The sequence below is a fragment of the Astatotilapia calliptera genome, chromosome 7 (assembly GCF_964374335.1).
Source record: "Astatotilapia calliptera chromosome 7, fAstCal68.1, whole genome shotgun sequence".
Classification (NCBI taxonomy): Eukaryota; Metazoa; Chordata; class Actinopteri; order Cichliformes; family Cichlidae; genus Astatotilapia; species Astatotilapia calliptera.
Genome location: NC_137428.1, coordinates 45,060,883 through 45,074,832, shown reverse-complemented (window position 1 = coordinate 45,074,832; position 13,950 = coordinate 45,060,883). Strand labels below are relative to the sequence as shown.

At 38.0% G+C, this 13,950-nt stretch overlaps 1 protein-coding gene across 1 annotated transcript in view; it reads right to left on the bottom strand.

Annotated features, from left to right (window-relative positions):
- Positions 1–1,075, bottom strand: part of cttnbp2 (cortactin binding protein 2) — a 92,933-nt gene extending 91,858 nt beyond the window's left edge. Inside the window, exon 1 of the mRNA XM_026174721.2 lies at positions 802–1,075. Within this exon, the coding sequence (XP_026030506.1) occupies positions 802–930 (129 nt within the window). The 5' untranslated portion in view covers positions 931–1,075. The remainder of the gene's footprint in view (positions 1–801) is intronic.
- Between the last annotated feature and the right edge of the window lie 12,875 nt (positions 1,076–13,950).

Here is a 13,950-nt window from a genome sequence, read left to right as displayed (position 1 = left end):
GACCTGAGAAAGGGCACAGAGAAATCACAACTAGGTGCTTGTACACATGTGAAACCCAAAACCAGCTGGTGATAACAAAGGACTGCTTGAAGAAAAAAAAGAAAAAGAAAAAAAGCTTAAGCCTTGAGTCCTCAGGTCTGACAGTCTGAATCTATGGAAGCCTGTGAGGTCTCTAAGGACTGCCAATTTAAATAAACCACTTTCACACCACACTTAGCTCCACATGCCAAGTGTTCATCGTTTGCGGAAAAATTTAGACAAAATCAAGATGGAATGAAAAAGATTTCACCTCTAGCGGCGGAGCTTTGGGGGAGCAAACGACAGCTTTAATAAATCTATACTCAGTTTTAAGTCTCCTGCAGCCAGGCGAACAGCTCGCTCCAAGTCTCTACGCATTAACTCATTTACTGCAATGTAATACTGTATATCAACCTGTACAGCCACCGACGCTTTCTCTTCCATCAAGCACACGATTACATTACAACTGAGGGATGCCTGCCTTTAAAGCAGCCGCTAGAGGAGAACAAAAGAATTCACTGCTGGGGGGAAAACCAACACTGTTCTGGCTTTTACGGAGGCTACTGAGAGTAATTATGGGTTATTCATCAGCCCAAGCAGAGACGAAGCCCTTGTTTTTCCCCAGACATTGTCGCGAGGCTCGCGCTGGCCACCGCTGTTGCTTCACGAGCCCGTGCGAAAATAGATGCGCGCGACATTTCGCCCTCTTTCCTGGGTGACTGATAAAGGAACACGCCGATAAAAACACACGTGTGGCTTTCGCTTTTTCCCAAAGCTTCCTACCGTGTCAACGCTGCCCAGCACGGTGGTTGCCAGTGTTTGTACCGGGGGAGGCTGCTCTCCGCTGGCTCCCTCCGACGCCATCTTCGTACTGTAGCGGTCTGCTGGAGTGAGGGCGCATCCGGCACTCATTAACTATTGCACTGCTGAACGCAAATCTCAGCACGCGCGGCCATGGAAGAGGAAAGACAAACGAGATTTGACAATCTGAAGTGAGGGGAAAAGATGACAAGTGTCCGTCGTTAAAAGCCTACAACTGAATGCGTGCGGGGTGCTGCAGCTGGGAGGGGGTGGGCAATGTGGGCGTGGACCGAGCTACGCGTAAAATCCAGATGAGAAGACCCGGTGCGCTCCCAACTGGAAAGGAGGTGCTTTCTGACAGGCTGATTGACAACAGCATTTGTTGACCACTGTAGCTATAAAATCAACAAATGAGTGCTTTTCAAACTTTGATCAGAAGCCTTTTGTAACTATAATAAACATTAAGATGTTAAAAATGTCTTTATTTAAAAATTGCCTTATTTCCAAGACATGCATTACAATGATATCACCTGACAGTCATAAAGAGCTGGGTGTTCATGTAACACCACAAACTAATGCAGTGAGTCAACAATCATTAAAGTACAGTAGTTTTTTTTATTAGATTCTTTAATACAAAAATAGAATGTTGTATTAATAAATATAGTTTCATTAGTATGTAAATACATCTTTCATCAGCTAATGCATTCTCATTAACTTATAATTAATCCATTAAAAATACATAGAAGCGGTGCTAGTTTGTGGAAGCCCCCATGTTACCCTACGATCTTGAATATAGCGCTTGAGATGGACACTGGCTAAATACTGGCCAGATACGAGGCACACAGAGGCCACCATAGATGGAATTATGTACTTGAATTGGGAGGGGTAAGAAAACATATTCCAGCTGACTGAAAAATGTAATCTACTGAATCTATCTAGCAGTAAGGTTTTACACTCGGTACATTTAACTTAGAGTGCAAGTCCAAGTTAAAGGTTTTTCCATATTTTTGCAAATAAATAAAGTTTGACTGAAATATATCCAAAATTTAAAGGTTTAAAGTCAAGGTCACTGAAATCACAAAACGTACATTAAAAATTCTTATAGTTAGTCTACTTATGGTGTGCAGTCTTTATAAATAATCAACTTCACTTTGACATCATAATTTTCACTTAATGAAAAGCCTTCTCAATCTCATAACGTCCAAACAGAATTTCAGGTTATTATATGCTGAAAGGCTACTGCTTAAGAGATTCACAGATCAGTGAAAGTCTCATTCTAATTTGTAATAACTCTACAGTGTTACACTATAGAAAAGCTTCATAAAGAAAAAACATGAATAAAACATAAACAGCTTTCAGTGAAATTATCATTATTAACAATTTGTATATGTATTTCAATAATGTAATTCATTCATTTCTTTACTTAAACCTAGCAATGATGTTGCCTTGATGCTTGCTCAATCATCCAGGTAAGGAAATCCCCAAAAAGTTGATTCTCTTCATCTGGTTGTAGCGTAACAGCAGTTTGAAACACAAAAATACAAATGTGGAAGCAGAGCAACTGAGGATCAAAGGTTTATCCTTTCTCAGCAATGTAAAGCCCCTATCATCCAACATCAGCATGGAGGAGAGGAAAACTCTCACATCACTTTGTAATGACAATAACATTAACATTAATGTCCTTCTGGCAGACAAGGGTGGGTGCACAGTTTAGCAAAACCAGAAAGACTATCATGAGAAAAATATTTCACTGCTCAGTGACAAAAATACTTATAAACCCCTGAAATGAGACCCATGTCCATCAGTTATTGGGACATTTAAAAGCTGATGTGTACCGTAAACCAGCGCATACAACTCAGTATCTAAGGTTTGACTCATCATCTACTAGAGCACAAACTGGATGTCATCAGGACACTACAACACAGAGCGAACACCATCCCCACAGTCTGAGCGGCCAAGAAGGCAGAAGAACGCCATATCAAGAAGGCCCTGAGTAAATCTGGTCATTCCAGGTGGACATTTGTCAAAGCTGGGAAGACACCTAAAGAAAGCTCCAGGCGATCATAGAGAGAAGAAGGACAACTGCTGCCTAAGTGAAAACCCTCAGCGATCAATTATGTGTCAGGAGTATCGGAACAGTTAGGACACATTTTTTCTAAACACTGAGTCTCTGTGGCTTTGAAACCCCAAAACCCACTCGGCCAAAAAATTGGTCCTCCCCAAGGATCAGGTCCCCTGACACAAAACAAAGTAATATAGTGTACGCTGTTAAGTGCCAGGAGGATTCCCTTGATTTATACATCGGGGAAACCAAACAACCTCTGTGACGTGGATGGCACAACACAGAGGAGTTAACCCTCTGTGTTGGCCAGTGGACACTCTTTCAATGATGAGGATGTACACATCCTGGACAGGGAGGAACGCTGGTTTGAGCGCGGCGTCAAGGAGGCCATTTATGTGAAAAAGGAAAGACCATCTCTGAATCAAGGAGGGGGCCTAAGGCCACAATGCTGTTATTGCAGCCATTCCCCAACTCTCTGTGAATGGTACTCATGGCAGTGACCATAGATTAATGGTTTTTGATCAGTGGTTGTTGATCAGTGGTCATGGCAATTTGCATATTAATGATCAAGAAACTGACCTCACAGTCCATTGTTCATCAGTGGTGCTAGTTTCAGTCAATGTGCAAAGGTAGTGTTTATAAGAGTGGGGAAACCTACAGTCAGCTGAGACTGAAGAAGTCACTTGGATGAGTGACGAAACATTTGTCCTGCTAAAAACGCTACGTTATACCAGTTGACAACTTTTACTGTCAGTGTAAATGGAGAACTAATGGAAAGAACTCTAGTACAACTACTTAAAAATTGTACTTTAGCACAGTGCACTCCTTCATTAAATTAGTACAGTGACTCTTCATCCGTCCTCTTCTGCCCTTTACAAACCATCAAAACCTCACATGCTCATTCGTTCCTGCGAATACTTGCATGACAAGTGGTTTGCAGCACTGAACAAGCTTTTAGTTGTTTTTTCTTAAGTAAACTGCACTTTTAATGACTTCTTGCTCAAGACTTAAAAAGCACCCATATTTAGCACACTACACACAAATAAGTGCCAATGTACATTTGACAAATGTTTCAATAGCTGAATGTAGCTGCAAACTTGAGCAAAAAAAACCTACAAAAATGAGCCTTAAACAGACAATCAGGCTTGTATTCAATAGCCACGAGAATACACACCAACAACAGCCAAAAAGCAAAGAATTTCAAATTATAAGCCCCACTGTTAATCTTACACAAGTTGATGCTCGGAGTTCAAATCTCTCAGTTCTGATTCTGTTTATCCCAGAAAAACAGAGGATAGAGGATGGGGCTCTCCCAGCTCCCAGATGTGGCGTTTAGGATTAACTGATGCTGATCCAGCCTGGACTTCTGGAATGATGTTATTAAATCTCCATTTAGGTCACATGTTGCATGATTGACGTTTCCTGGTTTCATTGAGGGCTTGACTGTGTGTTGATTAATGAGGTATATTTTGGTTTCACCAGAAGTGTGATAATGTGCTTAATTTGCAAGTAGTTTTAAGGAAAATCTGGGAATTGTTAAATGTTGAAAAATAATTCAATTCAGTTGCAAAACTATGGAAAGAGAGCCAAATTTCAATAACTACAGATGATTAAATAAAGCAGTGACATATAAACACACAGAGTGGAAGGAGATGAGAGAAGAAGAAATACTTACATCGAACCCTGTGGTAAGCTGTGACTAACTTTTGTGTGTGAAGGAGACTCCCCATTTACACAATGGATGGGATCATTTCTATCAGATAGATATGATTCAAACAACTGCAGTGCAGTTTCTTTATTACCAATGTTTTTTTCTAATCTCTGCCGCAAAATATTGTGGTGAGTGACGTTGAGTGCTGCACATAACATGTCGGTCTAGCAGGATCTGTCCACTGTAGGGGACATAAGATCATTTGGAACTTTTACTGGTGCTGTTTCTGGGCTGTTGCACTCTAAACCGTTTCCTCTATTCCTTCGCAAAGGAATAGAGGAAACAATAAAGGAATTAAAGAAACAATAAAGGAATTAAAGAAACAATAAAGGAATTCGAGAATTCCTGAAATAAAATGAAAGTTAAGAATTGGTTTATAAGACAAATCGATCAATTATTGACTTTTTTTAAGTAGTGATTTGATTACTGCTACCTTAAAAGCCTTTGTGTAGGCTGTTAATAAACATAGATTCCTGATATTTAAAGTTGAAGCATAAAACTTCTTTAAGCAATCTTTTAGAAATGGGAGAAATGTCAACAGTTCACCTCAGAACTTTAAAAATCAGATTCATTCAACTATGATTTAATTTTTTTCTTTGATCTGACACGCCTACAATTTACACCACACGTTTCCCACTTTTCTGTTATCCTCAGGGAAATTTACACATAAAATTCTCCCTTTCCTGCTGAGATTTTTTTCCTCTTTTTCTTACTCTATCTTGATATGTCAAATGCCAAACTCGTGTTTCACTCTGATGTAGAGCAGCACACATGGAGCTCTCATGACTACTCTGGAGACGTTATTGAAAGTTAATTGTGACCATTTAAAGAAATGGTTACATTTAAACCATGGTTCCATGTGCTGTGGATTCAAAGTATGCTCTTCTCCATACCTTGGATTTAATATGTGGTTATTTGAATTACTGATGCTTTCCCATCAACTCAAAGCAGTCTGACAATTCTCCTTAGGCTATGATCACTGGCATTAGATATCAGGGGAGAATGGCTGAGTCCCAGTGAGTGTAGACAACTGACATAACTTGAAAAACATTAAAGGAATGTGAAGATTTTGCTTGTTTCCATAGATTACATATCTGTTGCAACATCACCTGTTACTTTGTGGACTCCGGATTGTGAAGCCTTGATTTTAGATTTATGGCTGGTGCCATGTTGGCTTTTTTGGAGCCAGAAGCAAGTGCATTTGGAAATGTGTAGGGTCCAATTTGCTAATCATATAAAAGAGAAGAGAAACAAAACCTAGTTGACCAGTGTATTATACTGAAAAAACCAATGTATAACTACTTTTTTGGTCATTTTTAACATCGAGCAACAGTACCTTAATGTGAAGTACTGCATGTTATCTGTTAAGTTACATGTTAATAAAATAAAGATAATACATTTAACATTTAGTAACATTTGGTATTTCTGGCACTGACTATCTAAGCCAGCAAAATTTAAATGTCTGGTTTACTAGTTGCCAGCATAACAGTCTATAGATCCATTTTGAACACTGATTTCCATGATAGCATTATGGTTGCATTAATGTAGTGTAAGCTCAGAGCCAAAAGATCATGGGCATCCAGTACTGATTTTTAGCCTTGTCCCCGAAGACATTTTTCCACATTCTCAGAAACTTATAATGACATTATGTACTGCAGATGATGAGATATTCAAGGCCAAATTTATCCTTGAATTGTTCCACAAATATGCAGAAACTTTGTCTCCATAAGATTTTTCTTTTGTATTGAATAATGTTTCTGACCTGCTGCCAATTAACCAAATTAGTTACAAAATATCCCTCCAGCTGTAAGTACCATTTATTTATCGAAATTTTATCCTAACTTTTTTGAGACGTGTTGCCATCAAATTCAGCATGATATATTTTTCGTGAAAATATTAAAATGGCTTTGTTAATCATTTTATGTTTTCTATGTTCTATTGCGAATAAAATATATGTTTATACGATTTGGAAAACATTGCATTCTGTTTTTTATTTATATTTTACACAACGTCCTGACCTTTTTGGAATTGGGGTTGTAGAATTCGAAGAAATAGAAGACGTAGAAATAGCAGTGGAGGAATCTTATTATATTTTGGAGTATCAAGCAATTGGCAGCTCACTCAAAGAAAACCTGCAAAGAACATGGAGAAAAAAGCTCAGCAGAAGAGTTCAACCCCAAAACTTTTTGTTGTGAGGGAATAGCATTAACCATTGTACTACTTTGCCTCCACTGAAACAGAATGAAACTTTAATTACAGACTGTAAAACCTTGAAATGGGAGCATAAAATAATACTTATTTTATAACATCAGTTCCCGGTATCATAGTATGAATGTATACCTTTTTGTATCTCAGAAAGGTAACACAGTTATCTTTAGGTCCAGTAACTGGCTCTAGGCACCACAGTTGTGTGGACTGTACCTATAGGGACAGAAATTGACCCATATTCCTAAAAATAAGTAATATGTGTGTGTTTTTCTCCTGGTAATAATTAATTCCTACCTTTTTTATTTATCTATTTAGTTTAAATTTCACTCACATAGTTCCAAGTACTTTAAGTGCTGCTATTCAGGACCCTGCATGTGCAAGGTCATGTGCAGACTTTATCATCTACAAGCAGCTGAAGGCAGCTCAGTTAGTTTGCTCACTATATCTAACAGAACACTGACTCAGTGCCAGCTTGGTCTAATTATATTTTCTGTAATTGGCCTGACTGGAGCGTAGAAGGGAGGCCTGCACCATCACGGGGGAAGTCACTGATATGAGGTATGAAGTATATGGATAACATTGCCTCCAGTTCAGCCTCTGTAATGATGTTAGGACCTGAATAACATCAGTAGCATATGAAAACATGTGAATACTAATGCATGAAAGTCTCTTCAATGTGAGGAGCATGCAAGTCAACAAAGTACAAATTTTTACATGTGAGTAGAAAGAGGGTGGAGTAACATTTAGTCCTATTTTAGGGGCTATTTTTATTTCAAATAGTTGCCTTGGCTGCCTGATTATAATTCACATTTAATGTGAGTACAGTGTCATATTATAGGTTAACTGAGTACATTTTTTAGCCTCAGCCGTACATGATCATTTGTAAATGTATTGTGTATTTACTGGAAAACTACCTAGTAATGGGGAAGAGGCTGTGTTTCAATGCTTCTTCTGTGCTGGATGTGGCAGCAGCCTCATTACTTACGTGTCAATTTGACCCATAAACAAGGTCCAAGGGTTCTATTACAGGAAGGGAGATCATGGATGAGAAGACAGTGCAGCAGCCTTGAGCGTAAATGATGATCATCAGAATCCCTGCGGGAATACATGGCTCATATTAACTTGCTTATTGTTGGGGCACACAGTAAGTACAATGACTCCCTTTTTGTTGATGATAGAGTAATGGACTTACAGGCCAGGCCATCACCGGAGCCTGTGTGCTCTGAGGCATTGGTCGGCCAGCAGGGAGACAGGAAAGAAAACAAGAAGACGGGATACAACGAGCCCTGGATCCCATATCCTGGCCATCGCTTCAAACAGGAGGACATGGAAGGTTTAGATAGTGACTCTACAGTCTGCGAGAGGAAATGGAAGGAGGAGGAGGTGGGCATGAAGCTCTGGGATCTAGGCCACATCTCTGTCTGATTGTCCCTGAGGGGCTGCCAGTAGCTGAACCAGACCTCTGTTCAGTCACCATTCTGGCTGAACTGTTTTTCTTCTCTCACTGAGCTCCAGTCTCTCCATTCACCTTGCATCTTCCCTTCATTTTCTCCCTCACACTGTCTCCCTCTGTTTAATCTCTAGCCCATGGCTCATGAGTGGATGGAGCAGGTGCTTGTACTAAATAGTGAAAGGCTCTATTCTCTGTGGGTTTTTTCCCCCAATTTTATTTTAAAGACTCACTCAGCAAAACTAGCCAGAGAGGAAAGGTATAAATGAATTAAAATCTGAAGGAGAAGAGTGTCCTTGTAAGGGTAATATCCTTAAAGGCCTCTTTCACTAAAAATGGATGAACTTGTGCTCTGATGTTTGTTCGTCATTGTCTACAATGAGCTATTTCGTACAATAAAACTGACGAGGACTGTAACTAAAAGGGTAAAATGATGATAAAACATAGGAGCGGGTGCAGGAGCATCAGTAGCTACAGAAGTTTAAAACAGTTGCAACACTGGTTATGAGGTACCTGAAGCTCTATGGCCAATAATGACAGATAAAGATGATAAGATGAAATTTAAACGTCTTTTTGGGCATTAGCTTTACCCATATAGAATATATATATACAAATCTTATAACATTTGTATCTGTCTTGTGTGAAACTTGTACGAAAAGCATACAAGAGTGAAAACAGATATAAGATTGCTTGAAGAATCATATAAATGAAACTTGTATGTTCATGAGAAAATCATATAAGCCTTATATGATTCACTATATGAAGGAGGGCACATCAGATGCAAGTTTTTTCTATTTCTTTTCCATATGGGTAGAATGACCACAGTACGTGCACAGGGGTAAGAAGGCTGATAGGAGTGTGGATTTAGCATTGGTTCAATGATGTGTACCCTCCCCAAATACTATAGATAAACAGGAGAAGACTTTTCACGCTGTAACAGTTGCACTAGAAATAGATGGATTTTCATTCAGCAAAGCAACTTTGGATGATTTTAATAAAATCATTCCAGCAAAGACAAACTGCAAAGAAGGTCTGTGATGAATGGCCGAGAATATCTTCACATATATGTAACAGATTGGTTTGAGTACTCTCCTTAATATGATGACCGCTGAAACCGAATCCAACTTAAAAAACACTACAATGATTATAAGACGATTTAAAATTTTGAAAAATGTAACATTATATTTGTATCACATCTGTGTACTCTGTGTTCAATGGAGACTTATGTCAGATTTATCTGATAAATAAGTTACCATGTCTTCATTAAAAGGTTTGAGTTTAACACTAGAAACATATGAATGTGTTTTGTGATAGCTTCTTTGGTGCTATCATGTAAATGTGTAAAACCACAAATATACTGGATCACATTTTGTCTTTAATAATTAACACCACAAGATCAGATTATGATAAATAAAACTTAAAAAAAGTAAAACCTCAAAATCTAAGAGTAAAAACAATAATTTGTGTAATTCGTTTTTTCTATTTGGTGAAATTCAGGCCGTTTCCTGCACCTAATGCACATTGGAAACATTGGAATTAATATTGCATATATTACGCTATATGAGGTTTTCAATCCTTATAAAGGTGCAGTTACTCTGAGGACCAAAAAATAGACCTAAGGAGTACCTTTGTGGAGATCTAGATGTACTGACACACTTTCCCTGAATCCCTCCGAGAATGCGCTGCAGCTACATACATATGTGAAAGACTCACATAACGATATTTGCATGCATAGCTTATAATATTCAAACACAGACATTTCGTCTTACTCACTTTATATCTTTTCAGTGTTCAATATTTGGGCTGAAATCTATGACTGATCTATATTTTTATTTTATCGTTACAGTTGTCGGCAGTAAAGAATTTAAATCCAAGTTTTCCAACTTGAGTGTGATAAAGAGTTATAGCTAATGTTAAGATGTCCTGTTATTAGACATCGTAAGTACCAGGGGCGGAGCGTGGGGGTGGCTTACGGGGCTTAAGCCCGGGTTGTTTTGTCAGAAGCCCGGGGTATTTTGGAGTGTAATTTTTTCATAGTTAGATGCCTGGCTGACAACTGTATAAAACAAAAAGTACACACAATATTCGAAGCACATAGTGCACACTGTGGGAATTTACGACTGAGCGTGAATCCCCCCTGATATTGGTATGATCCAAGCTCAGGCACTAAGCGACTGAGCGAGGGGGCGGGGGCAGCTGCTGCCCGTGAGTGCGCTGTTGGAGAGACGGAGCCAGCCATACTAAGGAGAGCTTAAGTTTGACCAGGTACCAAAGCAAATCATTCGTACCGTACAAATAATGTAAATATGACGGTGCATCACGAAAGATTGATATGAAACTGATCACTTGACCAATATTATTTTACTTGCTCTTCAAGTGAATCAACAAATGGCGAAATGAAAAGCCGAACAAATGCTATTTTTTTAGAGAGTCTTAGCTTATGTGTGTTTATTTCATATTTTCAGTTCTTACCCTCCCCGACTAAATCGGTTTCAGTTATGTACTGAAATATAAGAATGGACATTAGAGGGTTCTTTCAAAGAAAAAACTCAGGTAAATGTTATTTTATATATTATGCTTTGTATGTTGTTCAGTATATTTCTATGCAAAACAAGAGGGATTTCAGTACACAGCAGGATATTCACATTTGTAACCAGATATTTACATACACTTTAGGGAGAAAACATAAAACATTTTTACTGTACAACATCAATTTAGAGTAAACTTTTGTTTTAGATAAATATTGAAATATCTTTTGAATTAGTTAAATGTCAGAATAAAGAGAGACAGAGCTGTCTATTTTTTATCACTTTCATCAAATTTAGGAGTACATGTACACTAAGTTTATTGTTAATTAATAAGAAAACTCCAGAGGATTCCATTCTGAGCTGAAGAAGCTTCTGATAGGTTAGTAGAGTCCATGTGAGTAAACAGGTGGCACAGCTGTGGATGCATATAAGGCAAAACACAGAGCCTGTTTCTGTGACATGGGAAAATCAAGAGATGTCAACCAAAACACCAGGAAAAGAACTGTGGAGCTCCATAAGTGTGGCTCAGTTTGAATACAATTTGGTGCCATTTGCAATTAAAAAACACAGACAGTTTCTCTCTTTACTCTTAAAGTTAACAAATATGTTTTTATATTTATCAATCTAAAAAAATAAACATTTAGTCTGATTTGATGTTACAATTAAAAAAGTGTTTGTTTTGATCTGAAGAGTAAATATCTGGTTTCAACTGTATATTTGATGATTGTCAGCACAAAGAGAGAGAGAGAGGAGCAGAGATTGAGATGGAGAATGAGGACAGAACAGAGATGAACAAGAGCAGGTGAGACACACATGTTAGTCAAATGGTTGCTTACTAAAAGTATCACTGTATCATAGGTACTCATGTATCTCGTACCTAGTGTTTCTTTTTAGGTTTGTTATTTTTCAAATTCTATATTTATTAAGTTCTGCAGGCTTGTTTGCACAACAAGGCTAAATAATTATATAAACTTTTCTCAATCTAAATATTGTACTTTGGTAGAATTAAATAAATAAGTGTAGTGCAGGTCTATGATGATTTTTAGTGCTACTATCATCTAGTTCTGATTGTGGTTATGTCTTGGTTAAGTCCCCCCCCCCCCCCCCCCCTCAAAAAAAAAAAAAAAAAATCCCACATGCATACTACCCTTTAGGGCTAAGCCCCGGGTGTTTCAAATGTCTGGCTCCTCCTCTGGTAAGTACTATGGTTAAATGTAAAATAAATAAATAAAAGGGCAACACTGGTAAATGCGCAATTTTTGCAGTAGAGACATGTAAATAAATATCATGCAGAACTGCCAACAGGACCATCTTACTTAATATATTTTTCTTTGTATTTTTTGCATTGAGATCATGGCAGAAACATTTTTTGCCTTCGCAGCAAGTATATTTATTGTTTACATTGTTTACATATTCAGATGCAAAAAAGAGATTAAACTGAGACTCTAACAAATTCCTCAATGTGAGAATGTGTCGCCCTCTGCTGGAGTATAAATAGGTTTCAGTGTATTTTCAGCCATACATATCACACAAGCGCCTCTAAACTCTAATAAATTATGATATCATAATTAGAAAGTGTCGCCCCCTTTCTGATTCCACTCAAAGTATCAAGAAATTGTTTTTTCTTCTTCCTTTTAATTTTTAAAATTCTTTGTGCAACAGCTTACAATCATTCAGCCACACACCCTGCTCAGTGGCCTTTCCCACTGTTTGGGGAACAGGGTCATAAAAGAAAGCAGCATAGCTGCCTCAGAGAAGGAAGTTGACAGATTTTTATTTATTTATTTATTTTAGCTTTTAAGTCTTTGAGCTTTCTGTGAGGTGTTTTGAACTCCAGTTTCTCCCATAGTCCGAAGACATATACCTCAATTGGAAATACAAAACAGGTACCTTAGAAAAGCATAAAATGATCTTTAGAGTTGTTTCACTGAATTTGTGATTTCTAATTAAATGTGATAATCAATACACCCATCCATCCACCCATTAGCTTCCGCTTATCCTTTTCAGGGTCGTGGGGGGGCACTGGACCCTATCCCAGCTGGCATAGGGCGAGAGGCGGGGTACACCCTGGACAGGTCGCCAGTCTGTCGCAGGGCTAACACACAGAGACAGACAACCATTCGCACTCACATTCACTCCCGCATTCACACCTATGGGCAATTTGGATTAATCAATTAACCTATACCCACAAACTGCGTGTCAATACCTTACTGGAAAATTGACACAAATTTGGGTTCTAAGATGATGAAGATTTTAAGGGGAGTGACAAAAAAAGGAAATGCAATGTACAGGAGACAGACTATCAAAATAAGACAGGTAGAAACCTAACTCAGAAATACCTACGACAGTCACAAAGATTTGATAGCAAACATGCTAAGAAGGGCAGACTAATTAAAACCAGAACACGAGTGAACTCCAAACAGAATAATGAATCTAACAGAACTCAGAATGTGAGAGTCATTATTGAAACAATAACCAAAGTCGACTATAGTCATTGAGACTTGGACCTAGGTAGTGTATGCTTTGAGGACACACACACTGGGTTGAAGTTGAGGGTAACCCTGAACATGTTATGGGACATTATTCAGACCCTTGTTCTAAAGTAATTGGGGTTATTTTTGTGTCCACTAATATCCCAAAGATGCTTTTTGTCATTATTTTGGGTTTAAGGAGTCACCTTTTAGATAGATTTGATTTTAATTTCTTACTTGCTATACAATTAGGGTGCAATGTCATGATGCCAGCTTTGATTGGCAACTGCTGCTACTGAGAAACTTGTGCATCTCTGTTCATGAACTGCAGATAGAGTCATGCATAATTTTTCCACTGAAGGATTTTTCAGCACTGGCTTATTATACATATTTTTTTAATTTATTTTTTATTGAGCGTTTGTTACAAATATTCAGATTAAAAAGCTATTTGAATTATTCTTAGTGACATATTGTTCACAAAGAAACATCAACAACTTCAAGGTAAAATATTATAATGGACAATCGGTTAGGATGTAAAGCTTTGTGTTTTTCTAAAAAACAAAACAACAACAACAAATGAACAAACAAAACGCCACACTCGTCTTAAATCAGTATTTTCCAGGTTTTGAAATGTCTTTGAAATGCAGTTTTAGTGCTGTCCTTTGTCCCACACCGCTCTGCCACCTCGCTGTAAATCCTAA